The 18,040-nt window shown below is 47.1% G+C and overlaps 2 protein-coding genes across 4 annotated transcripts in view; both read left to right on the forward strand.

Annotated features, from left to right (window-relative positions):
• DVL3 (dishevelled segment polarity protein 3) overlaps window positions 1-5,064 on the forward strand; it is a 53,798-nt gene extending 48,734 nt beyond the window's left edge. For 2 of the 3 annotated variants that reach the window (XM_081007943.1, XM_081007942.1), the window contains 2 exons: window positions 842-1,234; window positions 1,671-5,064. In XM_081007943.1, coding sequence (XP_080864069.1) covers window positions 842-1,234; window positions 1,671-1,702 — 425 coding nt within the window. In that variant the 3' untranslated portion in view covers window positions 1,703-5,064. Of the gene's footprint in view, window positions 1-841 lie in introns of all 3 variants that reach the window. The other variant, XM_081007944.1, reaches the window with a different exon arrangement.
• Window positions 5,065-9,275: 4,211 nt separating this feature from the next.
• Window positions 9,276-18,040, forward strand: part of AP2M1 (adaptor related protein complex 2 subunit mu 1) — a 32,247-nt gene continuing 23,482 nt past the window's right edge. The window contains exon 1 of the mRNA XM_081008164.1: window positions 9,276-9,428. The gene's annotated coding sequence lies outside the window, so the exon portion shown is untranslated. The remainder of the gene's footprint in view (window positions 9,429-18,040) is intronic.

An 18,040-nucleotide genomic window follows, 5' to 3' on the forward strand; every position in this document is an offset into this window, starting at 1 on the left:
GGGTGTGTGTGTGACACCAGGATTTTAGAGATGCTTAGGTGGGGCATGGCAAAAAAAGGTTAGGAACCACTGGCTTAGACCTTTGGGGGGGGATTTCATTTAGGGCAGAGAGATCTGCTGAAAATATTAAGAGCCTTCTCTGTAGCAGCACCCAAATGATACCCAAAGGGCCTTCTCGGTAGTGGTGCCTGCAGTTTGGAACGCCCTCCCATCAGATGTCAAGGAAATAAACAACTATCTGACTTTTAGAAGACATCTGAAGGAAGCCCTGTTTAGAGAAGTTTTAAGTGTTTGATGTTTTATCGCTTTATTATTATTATTATTCTGTTGGGAGCTGCCCAGAGTGGCTGGAGAAACCCAGACAGATCGGCGGAGTATTATTATTATTATTATTATTATTATTATTATTATTATTATACCCTGGGAGATCTGTTTGGCTCTTGCCCTGGCCGTGTTTTAACGCTGCCTGGTGGGCTTTCTTTATTTCTGAAGGCAGCTGTTTATAGGGAAGTTTTGTAATGTTTGATGTCCTACTGTGTTTTCATTTAGTGGAGGATGCCCATAGCCTTTTGTTATATGATTGCCACTTTCCTTCTACTGGAGATCATATAACAACAACAACAAAATTAGTATAACACCACTTTGCTTCCTGCTCTCTCTCTCTCTCTCTCCCCCCCCCCCCAATTTGCCTGGCTTCCCACTTTTGTGCTGCACTTCCATGGACTTTGGGCCCAATCCAGCAAAGTGACAGTTGAAGGCTCATGTGAGGTTATTCCTACCTATTCTGATGGGCCTGACCCAAATATTCTCTTGTCTCCCCCCCCCCCAATTTCTTGTGCAGGAAGCCGGAGCAGCGGCTCCAACCGCAGCGGCAGCGAGAGGAGGAAGGAACGAGAGCCCAAGGCCGGGGAGTCCAAGTCGGGCGGCAGCGGCAGTGAGTCGGACCACACCAGCCGCAGCAGCATGCGGAGGGAGCGAGCGGCCAGCGAGCGCTCGGTGCCGGCCAGCCAGCGCAGCCACCACTCGATGGCTCACAGCATCCGCAGCCACCACAGCCAGCAGTCCTATGGGCCTCCCGGCCTGCCGCCTCTCTACAGCCCTCCCATGCTGCTGATGCCTCCGCCGCCTTCCGCCCTGGGACCCCCGGGGGCTCCCCCTGGCCGAGACCTGGCCTCTGTGCCCCCTGAACTGACGGCCAGTAGACAGTCATTCCGAATGGCCATGGGCAACCCCAGTGAGTTCTTTGTGGATGTAATGTGAAACGCCGCCCCTCCCTCCGCCTGCCTGCCGCCCCCGTTGGTTTTGTCTCCTAGGAACAGCCCGGCCTGCGGGGGATTCCTTTTCTTTTCTTTTTTTGGTCTTGGCAATTATGAAAAGGGAAAAACCCCCGAAAATAAACTGAACTAAATGTTTTTGATTCTAATCCCTGCCTGCAAGAGGGCCCAGCAGCCTCGCCTGAACCACCCCTGGACTTGATTGCAGAGGCGCGTCCCCCACCCCCTTGCTTGTGCCAACCCCTCCCCCCATAACCCCTTCTCTAACCCATTAATCCGCATCTGCCTGGGGACTCTGCTGCTCGCCTGTGTTTTCCCTGCCGGCTCACTTCTCCTGCCCTAAACACATGCCCTCTTTCTTCTCGCCCCTTTTTTGTGTCCCTCTCTGTCGAGCAGCCAAGAATTACGGGGTGTTTGACTTCCTCTGAGCTGGCCGCCCGTGCTGGGGAGAGCCGCAGCGTGCTGTGGTGGTTTGGCTCCCCCACAACCGAGGAAGATGCAGAGCCCTGCAGGCAGGCACTTGGCCATGTGGGGGCTGAAGATGGCTTCTTTCCATCCTGGTGGAAGGTGCCCCACCTTAACCATAACCCCTGGAAGGGAGCAGGGCTCAGATCCAGCTGTGCCTTCAGTCTTCCCTCTGATAAGATGTAGCAGCTTGGTGGCCATTGGCATGAGGTTGAGAGGAGAGCTCCCACCTTGCCAGGCAGGTGAGAGTTCCCCTTGAGAGCTTCTCAGATGGTGATAAGAACCAGAAGCCGTCGAGGAGGCTCACACTCTTCCTTGATTCTTTGCCTCCCATGTCTTGATTAGCGCTAATAGCGAGTGTGCCAACCCCCAGTATCCATAGTTCACGTTCCTGAAGGTACTACAGGTACAAGTGCCCCCTTTCTAATATGCTTTCTTTCTCTACCCGAGCACTCATGGTGAGCCATCTTCTTGCTGTATCTCTTCGATGTCCGGTGGCCTGTTTAGTAGAGCCTTTTTTACTGCCACCTTTTCACACCCAGGTCTCTCTTGTGCCCATCAGTCCGTTGTCTCTTAAGCCAATCTGTTTTTAGATGCTCTCCGTCCCCCTCAGCCTGCTCCACTGTTTCGTTTAAATGCCGTGCATCCACACTACATAACCCTGGCAGCAGTATCCCTTGGTATTCCCTCTGCCCACCTCCCCCTCTTCTTTGTCTCCTACCTCTCTTTCATCCTTCCTTTTCTTTTTAACAATCCCAAAACTGAAAAAGTGATGGGGGGGGGGGAGAGGAAGAGATGGGGGATGGGGAGATAGACAAATATCATCAAAAAGACAATTTCATTAGCACAAATAGTATGAAATAAGTTCTGTGGGATTCAGGTTTTTAAGCAGAGATTGGAAGGCCATCTGTCATGTATGATCTAGTTGCGATTCCTGCATTGCAGGGGCTTGGACTGGATGAACTTCCACCTCTACAATTCTATGAGGATTTTAACAAAGCAACTTTTGGGGTCGCCATGGTTGTGAACATGGGTGGATCTGCAAAATCAGAAGAGTTGCTGCACTAGGCTTATGTCCCAGGGGCCAGATGAGTTGCCCCGAGTGGACCCCTGCACTATGATTCCCAGCAGCAAAATAAACAGTAAACTTATGCGGTGCTCCTGTTCACTGTTCCTGTCACTCAGCATTGTCCTCTGCCATGACGCTACAGTCCGTTTCCCTCCTCCCCCAAACATTCATTCATCTTTCCTTGGCCATTGAGAATACACTGAAATTTTTATTGGGTTGTTTTTAGGGTCTCCCCCCAAAAAAGTATTTTATGTACTCCAGCAAATATCAGATTGCTGAGCCTCCTCCCTCTTGGATGCAGAAGTCCAGTAAATATTTTAACTGTATTTTTAACCATAACTATTCTCAACCATAGCTGCTACTAGAGGTGCGCTTAATTTACCCAAGTGCCAAATTGTTTTGCTGCAGCGCCATCACCCAGGCTAAGGATCAGTGGGGAGTGGCTGTCTGTCCATAGCTTTTTCCTCTGCTACTTTTTAAAGACTGCTGTGGTGATCTGTAATCATGGACTCTTCCCTTTGATAGCTGAGGGACACGTAGTAATTTTACCAATGAACTATGACCACCTTTATTCTGAACGTGCCCAAGGTTAGCTGAAGCCTCACCCTTAACTTAGACCAGCACATTTTATGCCAGCTGTCATGCCACTATCCATCCCAAACTGATGCTGAGCCATGCTTGGAAACGAGGCCTAACTTTTCACTGTTGTGTATCGAAGAGGGGGCTTTAAAAATGTACTCTCCAAGCTGAGTGCTTGCTTCTGCTGTCCCCACCCTCTGAACGAGCACCAGCACACCAGTGAAAAGCAAGTGAGCAGGGCATGTGTAGAAAATAAGGGCTCACTCTTGTCTCCCTTGCCGTCCTTTCCTTAGCAGCTGTTAGGCCTTTCTGGTTTCTTCCCTTTTCTTCTCGGACACAAGTGCAGCAAGGTTTGGGCTTGAAGGCAGGGGGAAAGAGTCCCACAACCAAGCCCAGACCGCTCTGTGGGCACACTGTGTATTTCTTGGGTGTCTGGGATATAAGCAGTGCCTCTGGCTTACCCGCATTGCTTGCTGCTGTGCTGCAACATAGACATGCCAGAATCGCACATGGCAGAATGTCAGTTTCCAAAACATTCCTAGCCCTCACACTTGCAGAGGGAGCACAGTGGCCATGTTTGTTAAATCATAGAAAATACAAATGGTTGAAGAAGGGATTTAGGAAGTCCAGAGACATCTTCACCCAGTGTAGCACTGTGTCCTTCCTTGTGGATTCTGTTTAATCCCCCTGCCTTTTCAATACTTGCCCTCTCCACTCCCTGCATTTCTCAGTGAATCCTAGCCCATCCTTCTTAGCCACCCATGTGCAGAATTTCTTACAACTGCAGGCAGGGAAGACTTGCAATAGAGGAGTTATACTAAACTGCAAAGCACACATACAGTCATGCGTGACTTTACACAATTTTCACGCAGTTTCCCGTACAGAAGTTCTTGTAGGAAACTCATCACACATGAAGCAATACTTAACTCTGCTTGCTATGGCAGGGATTTGTTCACTGGAGAATTCCAGAGCCCTTGACCATCCCACACCGATGCAAAAATTTGTACGATTTATCACAGCCCACCTTTAGCTAAACTGCTTTTGTGCTCTTGCCAAGGACCTGGTTGGGAGAAGCACCCTCTATTAGACGGTACATTCTAGTCCCCTTGCGGCCCATAACCACCTTTGGCCTTCCTGCCATGCAACAGTTGTCTTCTGCACCAAATATCAACCTTTTTTGGAATGTCTTGTGGGGTTTGTTGTTTTTAAGATTGAAGTGTTCCTTCACTCCTGCTTTCCTCTCCAGTCCAGCATCGGCTCCCCCTTTTTTGCTAGTCCCCTATGCCCACCACCGTGATGCCAGTTCTTCTACACCTTTGCCACTGCTCTGCTCATTTGGTCTATTGAACCATTTGCCCCCTTTCTGCCTACCATTAGTCTCTCTTTCAGGGCAGCATTGCCCGTGTTCTCAAGTGTCAAGTTGCCAGTCCTCCCTCTCTCCTCCTCCTGGTGCTATATTGCCATTCCGTCTTCCCTCTTCCTCCTCCTCCTCCTCTAGTCCCTTCCTCACCTGGTACTACGTCGCCATCTTGCTCTCTTTTCAACTCCTTCCCCCCCACTTTGGTGCTATTTTCTCTCGTCACACATATTGCCCCTTCCCTCACGCACCCTTCGGTTTTATATAAATTGAAACCACCCTACTTGTTTTTATTTATAAAATAGTTTTATTGGACTCCACCTTGCCTGTGTGTGGCTCATTTTTGTCAGTGTCCAAAAAATTTAACCTGCCCCTTGTACACATGACACCATCATAATCATATACAGTCGTACCTTGGATCCTGAACACCTTGGTACTCGGACGTTTTGGCTCCTGAACGCAGCAAATTCGAAAGTGAGTGTTCCGGTTTGTGAACTTTCTTCAGAACCCGAATGTCCAACGGGGCTTCTACGGCTTCCAATTGGCTGCAGCCAATCAGAAGCCGCACTTTGGTTTCCAAACATTTTGGAAGTCAAACGGATTTCCAGAATGGATTCTGTTTGACTTCCAAGGTACGGCTGTATTTTTTATTATTAATTATTATTATGTATGTGCTACCCATGTGACTGGGTTGCCCCAGCCACTGTGGGCGGCTCTTGACAAAAAATAGTAAAAAACGCAATACTACAACACGCACTAAAAACTTCCCTGAACAGAGCTGCCTTCAGATGTCTTTTGAAAAGCACATAATTGTTTTATCAGTTTGGCATCTGCTGGGAGGGCGTTCTGCAGGGGGGGTATGACTGCCGAAAAGCCCCTTTGCTGGGTTCCCTCTAACCTCCCCTCTTGTAATTCGGGAACCACCAGAAGATCCTGGCGCTGGATCTCAGCGTCTCAGCTGAGTGAGATGCTCCGGCCCCATTCACATTTTCAGCTTTCATTTCGCTATAATGTCTACACACCCACATACTTTAATGCTTATGGAAATGCCCCTTTTGGCTCCCTCCTGCTTCTGGAGTAGAGCCCAAGCACTGAATGAGGTTTTGGAGCAGTGTCTTGGGAAGCTGTGGCTCAAATGTAAGCCTGGTTTCCAGGGAAGACCATTGTACAAAAAGGAGCAATTGGACAGATAGGAAGCAGGGGAAAGAGGACCAGAAAGCTGAGATGTTAAAAACAGGGGGAATGGAATAGAGAATAAAATACCAAGTGGACAATAAAAGAATGGAAGAAAGGGATGTGTAAAATATAAGGAAAAGGTTGTGGAGAAAACAAGCAATGGTAAAATGGGGGGTGGCTCTTCTGAAAAGGCAGGTAAATTTGAAGGAGGAGGTGGAGCAACACCCTGCACAAAATGGCAGCAGCACACAGAAGCCACTTTCTGCTGTTCACCAACACCTGTGTCAGCTCCCCGTCTCAGTGGTGTCTACAATTTTCCATCCCTCAGCAGAAGAGTGAACTGGAAGGAAGGGAAAGATGCAGCAGGCTCTACCAGCAAATAGCAGATTAGTTGCATTTGTAACCTCACAATGTATTTTGACAGTACAGCGAGCTTGGGAAATTGAGAATTTTCAGGCAATTATCTGTGCAAACGGGACATCAAGATAACAAGGCACTGGTGTACTTCAAGTAAATGGGAATAAACGCAGCAACCTATTCTGCCTTGCTCAGACCGCACCTGGAATACTGTGTCCAGTTCAGGGTGCTACCATTTAAGAAAGCTGTTGACAAGCTGGAACATGGGCAGACAAAGGTAAATAAGATGATCAACGGTCTGAAAACCAAGCCTTATGAGGAATGTTTGAAGGAGCTGAGGATATTTAGCCTGGGAAAGAGACTGAAAGAAGATCTAGCCAGTGTTGGTTTTTTTCTGTGGGAACTCAAGCACACTCGGTACCGGCACTTCCATCTTCAGATATCTAAAGGGCTGCCACATGAAAGATGGAGCGAGCTTGTTTTCTCCTCTGGGTGGTAGGACCCGTACCAATAGATTCAAGTTACAAGAAAGGGTGTATATATAGGTGTGGGGGTGTCTTATTCAACTAAGTTTTACTCAGAGCAGATCCACTGAAATTAATGGACTTAGCCATGTTCATTAAATTCAGCTAGTGTACTCGGAATAATACCACCCATCAACTACACACACGCAAATGTTGAGAAAAACATGTAGTACATGCTTCTGGAACTATATGGACCACTTCAGAATGCAGGCAGTGGATCGTTTTTCTTGAAGAGAGATTTTTCTTCTTGAGCCAGTCTGTTCAGCTGCTATGCCGTTGCTCTGTTGGCAAAAATAAGTCTTGTGGCTCCTTAAACACTATTTTGGGGGCAGAAACTTCATAATACTGCTACCCCTCTGTCAGCTTTTTTTTTTTTTTAATGTACAAGTCTTTTTGAAGCGTAGGTGTCTATTTCTAAAAATAAAACGGACAGGACAAGCCTTTGTTTTGTGGGGGGAAACCCAAAAATGATCAGTGTTCTTTGGCTGCCTGTAATTCCCTTTGTTTAAGTTCAATTTACTTGAGTTGCTTGGTGCTATTTACAGTCAGACATGACAGTATGGCATGGCTATAAAATATACATGTGATAAATGCCCTTTAGATTATGTTTGTTAGCTGTCTGTGGGGTATACATCTTAATGAATTACAGTGACCAGGTCTAAAAGAGAACAGGTTATTTAATGGGCATATAGAAGATGGAATTTATACATCTCTTAACAGGTGTAACAGGGACGCGGGTGGCGCTATGGGTTAAACCACAGAGCCTAGGACTTGCCGATCAGAAAGTCGGCGGTTTGAATCCCCGCGCCGGGATGAGCTCCCGTTGCTCGGTCCCTGCTCCTGCCAACCTAGCAGTTTGAAAGCACGTCAGAGTGCAAGTAGATAAATAGGTACCGCTCCGGTGGGAAGGTAAACGCCGTTTCTGTGCACTGCTCTGGTTCGCCAGAAGCAGCTTAGTCATGCTGGCCACATGACCCGGAAGCTGTACTGTTCCCTCAGCCAGTAAAGCGAGATGAGCGCTGCAACCCCAGAGTCAGTCACGACTGGACCTAATGGTAAGGGGTCCCTTTACCTTTATAACAGGTGTAAAGAAGAGGGAATTTCAGCAAGTATAGCTTGTCATATAAGCTACTAGTAGTGCAGATAGGTAATCTAAGACTAGAGCCTGGGACTTCCCCTCCCCCTTCCCTTTAAGCATCTATGTGTATTACTTTACTACTGAATCACACAATTAACACCATTCCTTCTCCCACCTGCGGCCAATTATCGCTGCATTCCTAATAGGACAAAACCAATTTGTCATTCCTTTTTTAAAAAAAACAATACTCTGAAGAACACAAATAATAACACCATCATTACAGGAAATAAAATGCGAGTTTTTCCAGCTTGATGCACAGCTCATTTCAAATGAGCAGTTTTGTTTTTAGAAATATATAATACATTTCTAAAAGTTAATTATACAAATTACTGGAAGGAGCATCCATGAAAAGGCTCAGCCAGCCTCTCCCCTGTTAAATGTTTTGTATGGTTTAAAGTAGGGTTGCAAATTCTTCTTTTACTGTTTTGTAAACGGCTTTGAGGGTTGGTTTTTATTTGCAGTCAAGTGGTGAATAAATTGTGTGCATACCTAATGATCGTCTTCCAAAGCAACTACTCTATTCCGAACTTTAAAATGGAAAGCGTAATGTTGGTGGTCAACAAAAGAGGTTTAAGGACTGTCTGAAGGCAAATCTAAAAAAATGTGGTATAAACACTGACAACTGGGAAACACTGGCCTGCGAGCGCTCCAGTTGCAGAACAGCCTTTACCAAAGGTGTCATGGACTTTGAAGACACTCGAACTCAGGACGCAAGGGAGAAACGTGCTAAGAGAAAGGCATGCTTGGTAAATCCACACTGTGATCAACTCCTGCCCAGAAACCATTGTTCCCACTGTGGAAGGACGTGTGGATCCAGAATTGGCCTCCAGTCACTTACGGACTCATTATTAAAACTGTGTTTATGGAAGGCAATCTTACTCGGCTACAAGTGATCGCCAAAGAAGAAATTTTACGAAATGTCACAGTTGGGTGGGGCGGGGGGAGATGTCCCTGCCTGCCCCACTGCAACCTCCACCTGCTGAAAATCCCTCTACAAAAAGAAAAAAGGCAACCTCCAACTCAACCCTATTAAAAGTGCAGGAGCCTCGTCCACTTTTCCCACTAAATAAAAATAATAGAAAACAAACTACCCCCCCCCCCCCCAGTATGCAACGGCGGCAGCCTCATCATCCCGTAAACAGTGTCTGTAATCGAACGGAGGGATATAAACTACACTTCCCATCGTGCCCTGCACGCCACCTCCGCCTCGAATGGAATCCGCGAGCTTGCGCGTTGCATTCTGGGTTCCCGCCCCTCCTCCCCGGCACCCGCTCGTCCTTAACCACCATCCCGAACTCGCCCTCGCCCTCTCTAAGGAGGGCGGCGGCGCATGCGTCCTGGGGCCCGGGCGCGACCCGCGCGTGCGCAGAGACGCCGGCTCTGCAGTGATAGGGGAGGGGGGCGCGGCCGCCATCTTGCCAGTCGGTGCCGGAGGGGGCGCAGCTGGAAGGACCGGCAGCGGCAGCCGCCTCAGCGACGGCGCCACTAGGTGAGTCCGGCCGGGCGGTGGTGGTCGTCGCCTTCTTCTTCTTGCGGCCCCTTTGCCGGCTCTTTCGTCGTTAGGGTGGTTGTCATTGTGGCTCCTTCTCCTCTTCTGAAAGGGGGCCTCGCCGACGCGAGGGGCTTCTTCTTCGCCCTTGTTCCTAAGCCTCTTCCACCCTTCGAGGGATGTGGTCGGGCGCCCTTTCCCGGGAAGCTTTATGGCGTTTAATTACGTTTTTTCTATATGTTGGGGGTCTCCCAGAGTGGCTGGAGCAACCGGGTCAGATGGGCGGGGTACAAATAATTTTATTATTATTTATTCTTAATTAATTAATGTGGCCTGCTGTGGCGACAGCCGTGCAGCGGGCTGAGGCGCCGGAAGCGGGTTTCTGAGGGAGAGAATCGCCCTTCAGCAAACGGGGCGTGCGAATAACGGGGCTGGCTTCTCCCTGTTCTGGCGTGAAGCTTCCCATGGCCGCTTCGGCTTTTCAGACCAAAAACACCACCGCACGTCCTCGGTAAGGATGTGTCTCCTCCGAGTGCTCGTGGTGGGATCGGGACGAGCCCGTTGCTCGTGAGGAGCCTCCCATTAGGCTTGGCACTCGCGGAGCGCAGGAAGCTGCCTCATGCCGAGGCCACCCAGCTCAGTGTTGGCGGCACTGGCTGGCAGCGGCGCTCCGGGGTTTTTGCTGGCCCTCCCTAGAGATGCGGTCAGGGGTCCTGACCTGGGACTTCCTGCTTCGCGAAGCAGGCTGTGTACCAGTTAGCTTGGGCCCAGAGGCGGGGTGAGAAGGGAGAGATTCTGTACAGAGAGACAGTGTGGTGTAGTGGTTAGTGTTGGGCCTGGGAGACCAAAGTTCAAATCCCCGGTCGTTGGGCGAACCTGGCCTATTTACTGCCTCTCAGCCTAACCTACTTCACAGGGCTGTCTTGGGGATTAAATGAGGAGATCCATGTGTGATGCCTTGAGGTCCTTGGAGAAAAAGGTGCGCTATAGATGCAAGAAATGATTAAATTTAAATCAATCAATCCTGCAGGGTGTGTGAGGCCCGTTGTTTTTGAACTTGGGTCAGGGGAAAGGCAGCGGGTCCGACCTCATCACTCTCTTCATCCCTTATTTATAATGCTTCTGAAATTACTCAACTGGCATGCAGCGAATCCTTAGCGTGAGGTAGAAAGGCCTTGCGTGGTTCCCCCATGAGGAAGTCCCTTTGCCTTTTGTCCTTTACCTTTTGAGTGCATTAAGTCAGAAATTGTATTTTGAGGGCAGTGCTGGCTGTCCCAATGTTTGAGGCTCTATGCAGCTTAATGCAGAATTGGAAAGCTACAAATGTTTGCCGCCCCCCCCCCCAACTTGGGGTCCTGTTGATGTAATAGCTCAGGATTGTTGGGCTTCAAATTTGGCTAGCATTTGTGGGATCAGGGCCAAGTTAGTGTGACTCAATATTTGAGGGGGGGATGCTGTCAGCATGATCAAGCAAAGATGGTACTACTGGTATTCTTTATGGGGCAGGAGACTTTTGGCTTCTTGGTAGCTCTTCTCTTTTGTTCCCTGCCCCCACAACCTAGCCCAAAATTCCTGTGGTGTGGTGTCTTGCACACCCCGTTGTAAGAAGCTTTGAAGATGTAACTTTATCATTTGAATGAGGCATGTGGCAAGTGCAAGAATAAGGGAAGGTTTTTATTTGGAAGTGTATTCAGTTTAATTGGCTAAATGCCAGGAATAACGGACTTCATCCAGAGCTGGCTGCATGTTGTTGACCAAGGCAGTGAAAAGAGGCATTTCCTTGGGAAGGAAGTTGGAATTGCTGTTAGTCCTCTATCCAAAAGTTTTAAGTAATTTATGTCCAAAGGAAATACAGTGGTACCTCGGTTTAAGAACAGTCCGGTTTAAGAGCAATTCGGTTTACAAACTCTGCAAAACCAGAAATAGAACTTTACGTTGGTCTAAGAACAGAATCCAAACGGTGGAAGGGCGCTGGCGGCGGAAGGCCTCATTAGGGAAAGCGCGCCTCGGTTAAAGAAAGGTTTTGGTTTAAGAATGGACTTCGAGAACAGATTAAGTTCGTAAACCGAGGTACCACTGTACCAGTAATGTCTCTGCAAGTGTGAAGCGGGGGTTGGGGCAGAGGGTGCAGGAGGTTACTGCCGACTTGCTTGAGTTAGCATAAAATTCAGCTCCCCCACCTTCCTCCCAACATTTGTTGGTAACATGTATGTTTCTTTCGGTTGTGGAGTGTTTCTGGGTGGAGAGCGGCATATAATAGGCTATAAGGACCAAGTGATGTATGCAGTCTGTGCACATTTATTTTGGAAAGCAGTAGAAATATCACAATGCTGAGAAGATGTGATTTTTTGTTGTGTTCTAGACATGCTAATTAACTATGCCTGGAACTATGCACTATGTGCCTGGAATACCAATCATACCAACCATGGTTGCACATAAGTATTGTGACTGAAAAAAATAGCTGGCTGAAATACACAATAAATCCTTTTCTCTTAAGCCAATTTCCAGTGTGCAGATGGCTACCTTATTTTTCTTTCCTCCAGAAAGGAAGGCAGGACTAGTAGCCGGCATAGCATTCTGCTGTGACTCTTCTTGTCTTAAAGTGCTAGTATCTCTTTTAAAAGTAGGTGGAAGAATGAATTATACAGGTTTCATAGTGCTTCATATTCCACAGGACCATGATAACTGCATGGGTGGTACTATTCCTACTGCCACTATAATAGTATAGCTGTAATCCTGACTATAATAGTAGTGTTGATATCTTGCTGCTTGAGGGTGATTATGACTTGGCCAAAGGTCACCAGAACTCATTAAATTTTAAGGCTGCTTTATTGTTTCAGTGGTCTGGTAAACCTGGATGAAAGGACGTGGGTGACTCTGTGGTCTAAACCATTGGACCTCTTGGGCTTGCCGATTGGAAGGTCAGCGGTTTGAATCCGTGCGACAGGGTGAGCTCCCGTTGCTCTGTCCCAGTTTCTGTCAACCTAGCAATTCAAAAGCATGCCAGTGCAAATAGATAATTAGGTACCACTGCGGCAGGGGAGGTAAGTGGTGTTTCCTTGCACTCTGGCTTCCACCACAGTGTCAGGTTGCACCAGAAGCGGTTTAATCATTCTGGCCACATGACCTGGAAAGCTGTCTGTGGACAAACACTGGTTCCCTCGTCTTGAAGTGAGATGAGCGTCACACCCCATAGTCGCCTTTGACTGGACTTAACAATCTAGGGGTCATTTACCATATTTTTCACTCCATAAGGCGCACCTAGTTTTTAGAGGGGAAAATCAAGAAAAAATGTGTAGCCTGTCTGCTTCTCCCAGAGCTTTTCGGGGCTGCTGGGGGAAGCCCCCCCCCCCAGCCTCAAAGAGCAAAGAAGCCAAGACAGCAAGCAGGATCCATCCCACTGGCTGTCTTGACTTGTGTCTTGGCAGCTATCCCTGAAGCCTTCGGAGCGCAGCGGGACCTCCCGCTGTGTTCTGGAGGCTTCAGGCGGCTATCCCTGAAGCCTGGAGAGCGAGAGGGGTCGGTGTGTACCAACCCCTCTCGCTCTCCAGGCTTCAGTGAAAGCAACGCGAAGCCTCCGGAGCGCGGAGGGAGCACTCCCTCTGCGCTTCGGAGGCTTCGTGTTGCTATTGCTGAAGCCAAGGAGCCTGCATTCGCTCCATAGGACGCACACACATTTCCCCTTAATTTTTGGAGGGGAAAAAGTGCATCCTATAGAGCGAAAAATACGGTACCTTTTTAAACCTGGATTGCCCCAGCCATTCTGGGCGACACCAACAAAATATTAAAAACACAAGAAAGCTTCAGACATTAAAAACATCCCTTCAGATGTCTTCTAAAAGTCATATAGTTGTTCAATTTATTTTTGGCTTTAATGCTCATGGACAAATCCAAAGGTTTCTGCTAAAGAACTGGCTATATATGTATAACAATTGCATAGATAGACTAGAAATGATTGATGGTAGCAGTACCACCTCACAGTCTTGCTAAAAGTTTACAAGGAGGCCTTCTGGGACTTGGGGTGTTTGTGTAATTGCCCATTTCTGTTTGAATGTTCTAAAATTATATTGAGATCACTAGTAAAGATCAGCTATCCTTGCTGGAGGACAAGGTCCAAACTCTTCAAAGAGCATCCTTTTTCCTGGAATGGCTTTCACCTTCCCCTCAGGTTTTTGCTAGTTAATAGGGAACCTAATGTAAATTGTCAGCAGCTGGGCTGAGAGGGGTGCCTTTAAGGGAAAGGTAGAGGGCTAATGGCAGAACTTTTTTGCACTGCCACTTGCTTTTGGCCTTTCTTTTTGAGGAGAAGCTTCTTCTTTTTTTGCATAGTCACTGCTCTAGGCTTCCAAACAGGAGGCAGACTTGGAACAGTGTCAGTCAGAAATGCCAGTGGTGGACTCCTCCATAGTTGCGTAAATGCCTTGGCTCACAGAAACACACATTTCTTTTTGTCCAGTGGCTTCTCATTTTCAGTACTGAAAAGTGTGCCTTCAGTGTTCGAAACTCCCATTGTTCTAGGCACAATTTGCCACAGGGAATTTCATTAGTGCGAGCTGTTTCTGAGCTCTGGGCACAGTACTTCACCCAAAATTTCAGATTGAAACTGCAGAGTGGAAGGAAAGGAGAAGAGACCCTCTTAATAATATTAGGAGGGTGGGCAGGGGAAGGACTAGACCATGGAAAAATGAACATAATATTTTAGCTGCAGTTCATTCATTTTCAGCTTTGTATTGTTATATAAATAGGAGGCCAAGACATTCCATTGTTGCGCCCATAACCTAGGTTTAAGGTGCCATTTAACTCCCTGCTTTCATATCTCAAATACTGTGTGACTTCTCTGTTAAGAGGTTTGAGAAATGCTACTATAGTTAACTGGGTAAGGGGAACAGCATTCATTATAAGTGATTGTGACTTGAGCTGATTAATCTGTGTAGCAGATGGCTCTCAGAGATCAGAGAGCCATATACTGTCATACCTCATATTATGTTTGATTCATGATACGTTTTTTCAGGTTGTGTCCTGTGGCGACCCGGAAGTACCGGAAAGGGTTACTTCTGGGTTTCGCCGCATGCGCACAAGCACCAAATTGCGCCATGCACATGCACAGATATGGCACTTCATGTTGCGGGCTTTTCATGTTGCAGACGGGCCTCCGGAATGGATCCTGTTCGCAACCAGAGGTACCACTGTAAATCTAGGATTTTCCAACTGGGGCTGGGTGTTATATTGATACATTGTTGCAAAACGGTTTGAAGTCCATATCATGATATTGGTTTCATAATTTTTGACCTGCCAAAAACCCTGAAGCCAGCCAATGCCTCTACATAACTCCATCCTTATTTCAGACATCATGATTCATCACGATGTTGAAACATTGTGATATATCACATTGTTGAAAACCAGCTATCACCCAACCCTACTTCCAACAAAGTGTTTCTTTGAGATTAGGATACGGCTAACTCCCTTTTAAGTTGGTGGCCATTTCTTGTTACAAATTCCATAGCTTTACTTCTCACTGTATGAAGAAGCTCCTTTTGACTGTCTTTGGTGTTCTACCACTCATTTTCATTGAATGATGATTGGCTTTAGTATTATGAGAGGTGGGGGGAAACCTTTCACTCCACTCTATGCATACTTTTGTAAATCTCTATCATATTTTCTCTTTCTGATGAGCCTGTTCATATTCTGCTCATTTGAGCTCTGACTACTTAGCTTGAGCTGAGCTGTGGAACTCCTTGTGACAAAGTTAGTCAGCAACATAAATTTCTCTAATTTGTTGGGGTGTAAATAATATTTGATACATGGAATAGAAAGCGTTCCACTTTGTTGAGAGGAAGTCTTCCCAATAGGGTTGAGAAAAGCAGCAGTGCTCTAAGACAGTGTTCTTCAACCTTGGGTCTCCCCTCATGTTGTTGTGCTATAGCTCCTGTCATCCCTGACCATTGGCTATGTCGGCTCAGGATGATGGGGAAGCAAGGTTGAAGAATTGCGCTCTAAGGAGCATGAAGTTATTTGAGAGAGATACTAGTCTGTACTGATGCTATCTGCATTATTTGGAGAACGGAACAAAATATGCATGGCTGGCTGTGATCTGTAATTGCCATCAGCTCAAAATGGATATCTGCAAGTCTGCTGTCTATAATCTCCCTTGCACAGTACTGTTAGGAAGCTAAGATAAGAGCCGTTGTTAAAATGGATGTGCTGATTTGTGTACAAGACGAATTTGTGCTACACCCTTCAAGCAACGATAAAGCCGCTTGCTTCTCTCAGAGCAGTTTGTGAAAGTGGTAATCCCAATTTGATATCAACTTGGATGCCCACAATTCTGCTTGCCAGGGCAGACTATCTTTTCCCTCCGACTCGCAGCAGCCTCTAACAGGTGTTCGCTTGTGCAGTTTGGATAAGAAAAGAAAATGGCTGTAATTTCCTTGTCCTTGAACCAATGAAGCAAGACCCTGTTGTGTTTGCAGAATCAGTAGCCAAAAAGGTAGAGACTTGGCTAGTAGCCCAAGCTGATACTTGTGGATTATTGTATAAGAAGCTAGGAACAGTGGTACCTTGGGTTACAGACGCTTCAGGTTACAAACTCCGCTAACCCAGAAATAGTACCTTGGGTTAAGAACTTTGCTTCAGGATGAGAACAGAAATTGTGCGGTGGCGGCAGCGGGAGGCCTCATTAGCTAAAGTGGTACCTCAGGTTAAGAACTTCAGGTTAAGAACGGACCTCCAGAACGAATTAAGTTCTTAATCCGAGGTACCACTGTACAGTAGTGTCTTATTCCACCTAGTACTCTTGGAGCATGACATTGAGGGGGGAAATGCAAATTTAGAGCCTAAGGTTATTGATTATGAAACAATTTTTCTCTTTCATGTGACAACCCTTAAGATATTTGAAGATGGCTATTAGGCCTGGCCAGGGATGCGGGTGGTGCTGTGGGTAAAACCTCAGCGCCTAGGACTTGCCGATCGAAAGGTCGGCGGTTCGAATCCCCGCGGCGGGGTGCGCTCCCGTCGTTCGGTCCCAGCGCCTGCCAACCTAGCAGTTCGAAAGCACCTCCGGGTGCAAGTAGATAAATAGGGACCGATTACCAGCGGGAAGATAAACGGTGTTCCGTGTGCTGTGCTGGCTCGCCAGATGCAGCTTGTCACGCTGGCCACGTGACCCGGAAGTGTCTGCGGACAGCGCTGGCTCCCGGCCTATAGAGTGAGATGAGCGCACAACCCTAGAGTCTGGCAAGACTGGCCCATACGGGCAGGGGTACCTTTACCTTTACCTTTATTAGGCCTGGCCAGTGTATTGATGCATCTGAAAAGTTCTCACTCAACCCTCCCACCCATCCCCAAAAACTCTCAGCTGCACTGCTGGGAAACTACACAGAATGTGACTGATTGTGACATCTGAATCTGGGCTCATAGTTTGTGTCTCTCCAAACAAACCATAAATACTAGCCAAGATTTTTGTAAGTCACGTTGAGGCTTTTTTCTTTTTAACGATCAGATGGTATATAAATTTTATGAAACAAATAATAAATTATTGGCTTACTTTTTGTGGTTTATTTGGAAAGCAGCAAACTGTGTGCCTCTACCTTGGATGTCATGATAAACCAGATTGTGTCTTGTTTCCCAGCTGCATGGCAGCAGTAGGCACTGGGTAGGAGCAGAGTAAGAATTTGGCTGCTCATTCACATTAAACCATTTAAAAAAAAAAAAAACTTCCGTGCTATTCCATAATTTGGTACAAATGGTGGATTCTGTACCCAAGCCTACTTTACATTGTTTAAAATATAAACATTCCTGCTACATATCATGAGCTGTTGGTTCAAGGCAGAACTGAGAACAAAGCTTCCTCTTCTAATTCCAAAGAACAGCTATGGACAATTACTTGGAACATGACTTTGTCTTTATGTGGAACAAATCTTGGCAACCTTCCGCAATGAGTCATCCTGCTGTGTAATGTACTACAATCTAATGTTGCCAGTTCTGTGTCTTACAAGACTGTTCCGTTTTTGGAGTTGCCAATCTGTTAATTAAGGAGCCACACGATTCGTTCAGAATACTCATAGCACTATCTATGACACTTACTCCTGAGCTACTTCCTTTCTGTTATATAATTGAATGCACACACGTTTTCTGGCCCAGTTGTTCCCAGAACTGTGGTGGTACATCCTTGAATTCTTATCTAAAAGCATCTATCCTACCCCACTTTCCTTAAGATGTCTAGAGCTCCTGGTTTCTCTGGCTGGAGGTAGGCATCTGTCAGAGTTCCTCAAAGAGCTGAGGTGCATCCTGGCAAATAAGAATACAGTGGTGCCTCGCAAGACGAAATTAATCCGTTCCGCGAGTATCTTTTTTCGTCTTGCGACGCAACCCTATTAGCGGATTAGCGCTATTAGCGGTTTAGCGGCTATTAAAGGCTTAGCGGCTTAGCTGCTAAAAGGCTATTAAAGGCTTAGCGGCTTAGAAAAAGGGGGGGGAAGCGAAAAAAAATCTCAAGACTCGCAAGACATTTTCATCTTGCGAAGCAAGCCCATAGGGAAATTCGTCCTGCGAAGCGCATTGAAAAACGGAAAACCCTTTCGTCTAGCGGGTTTTCCGTCTTGCGAGGCATTCGT

Source organism: Podarcis pityusensis, assembly GCF_964106645.2.
Source record: "Podarcis pityusensis genome assembly, chromosome: 5".
NCBI lineage: Eukaryota > Metazoa > Chordata > Lepidosauria > Squamata > Lacertidae > Podarcis > Podarcis pityusensis.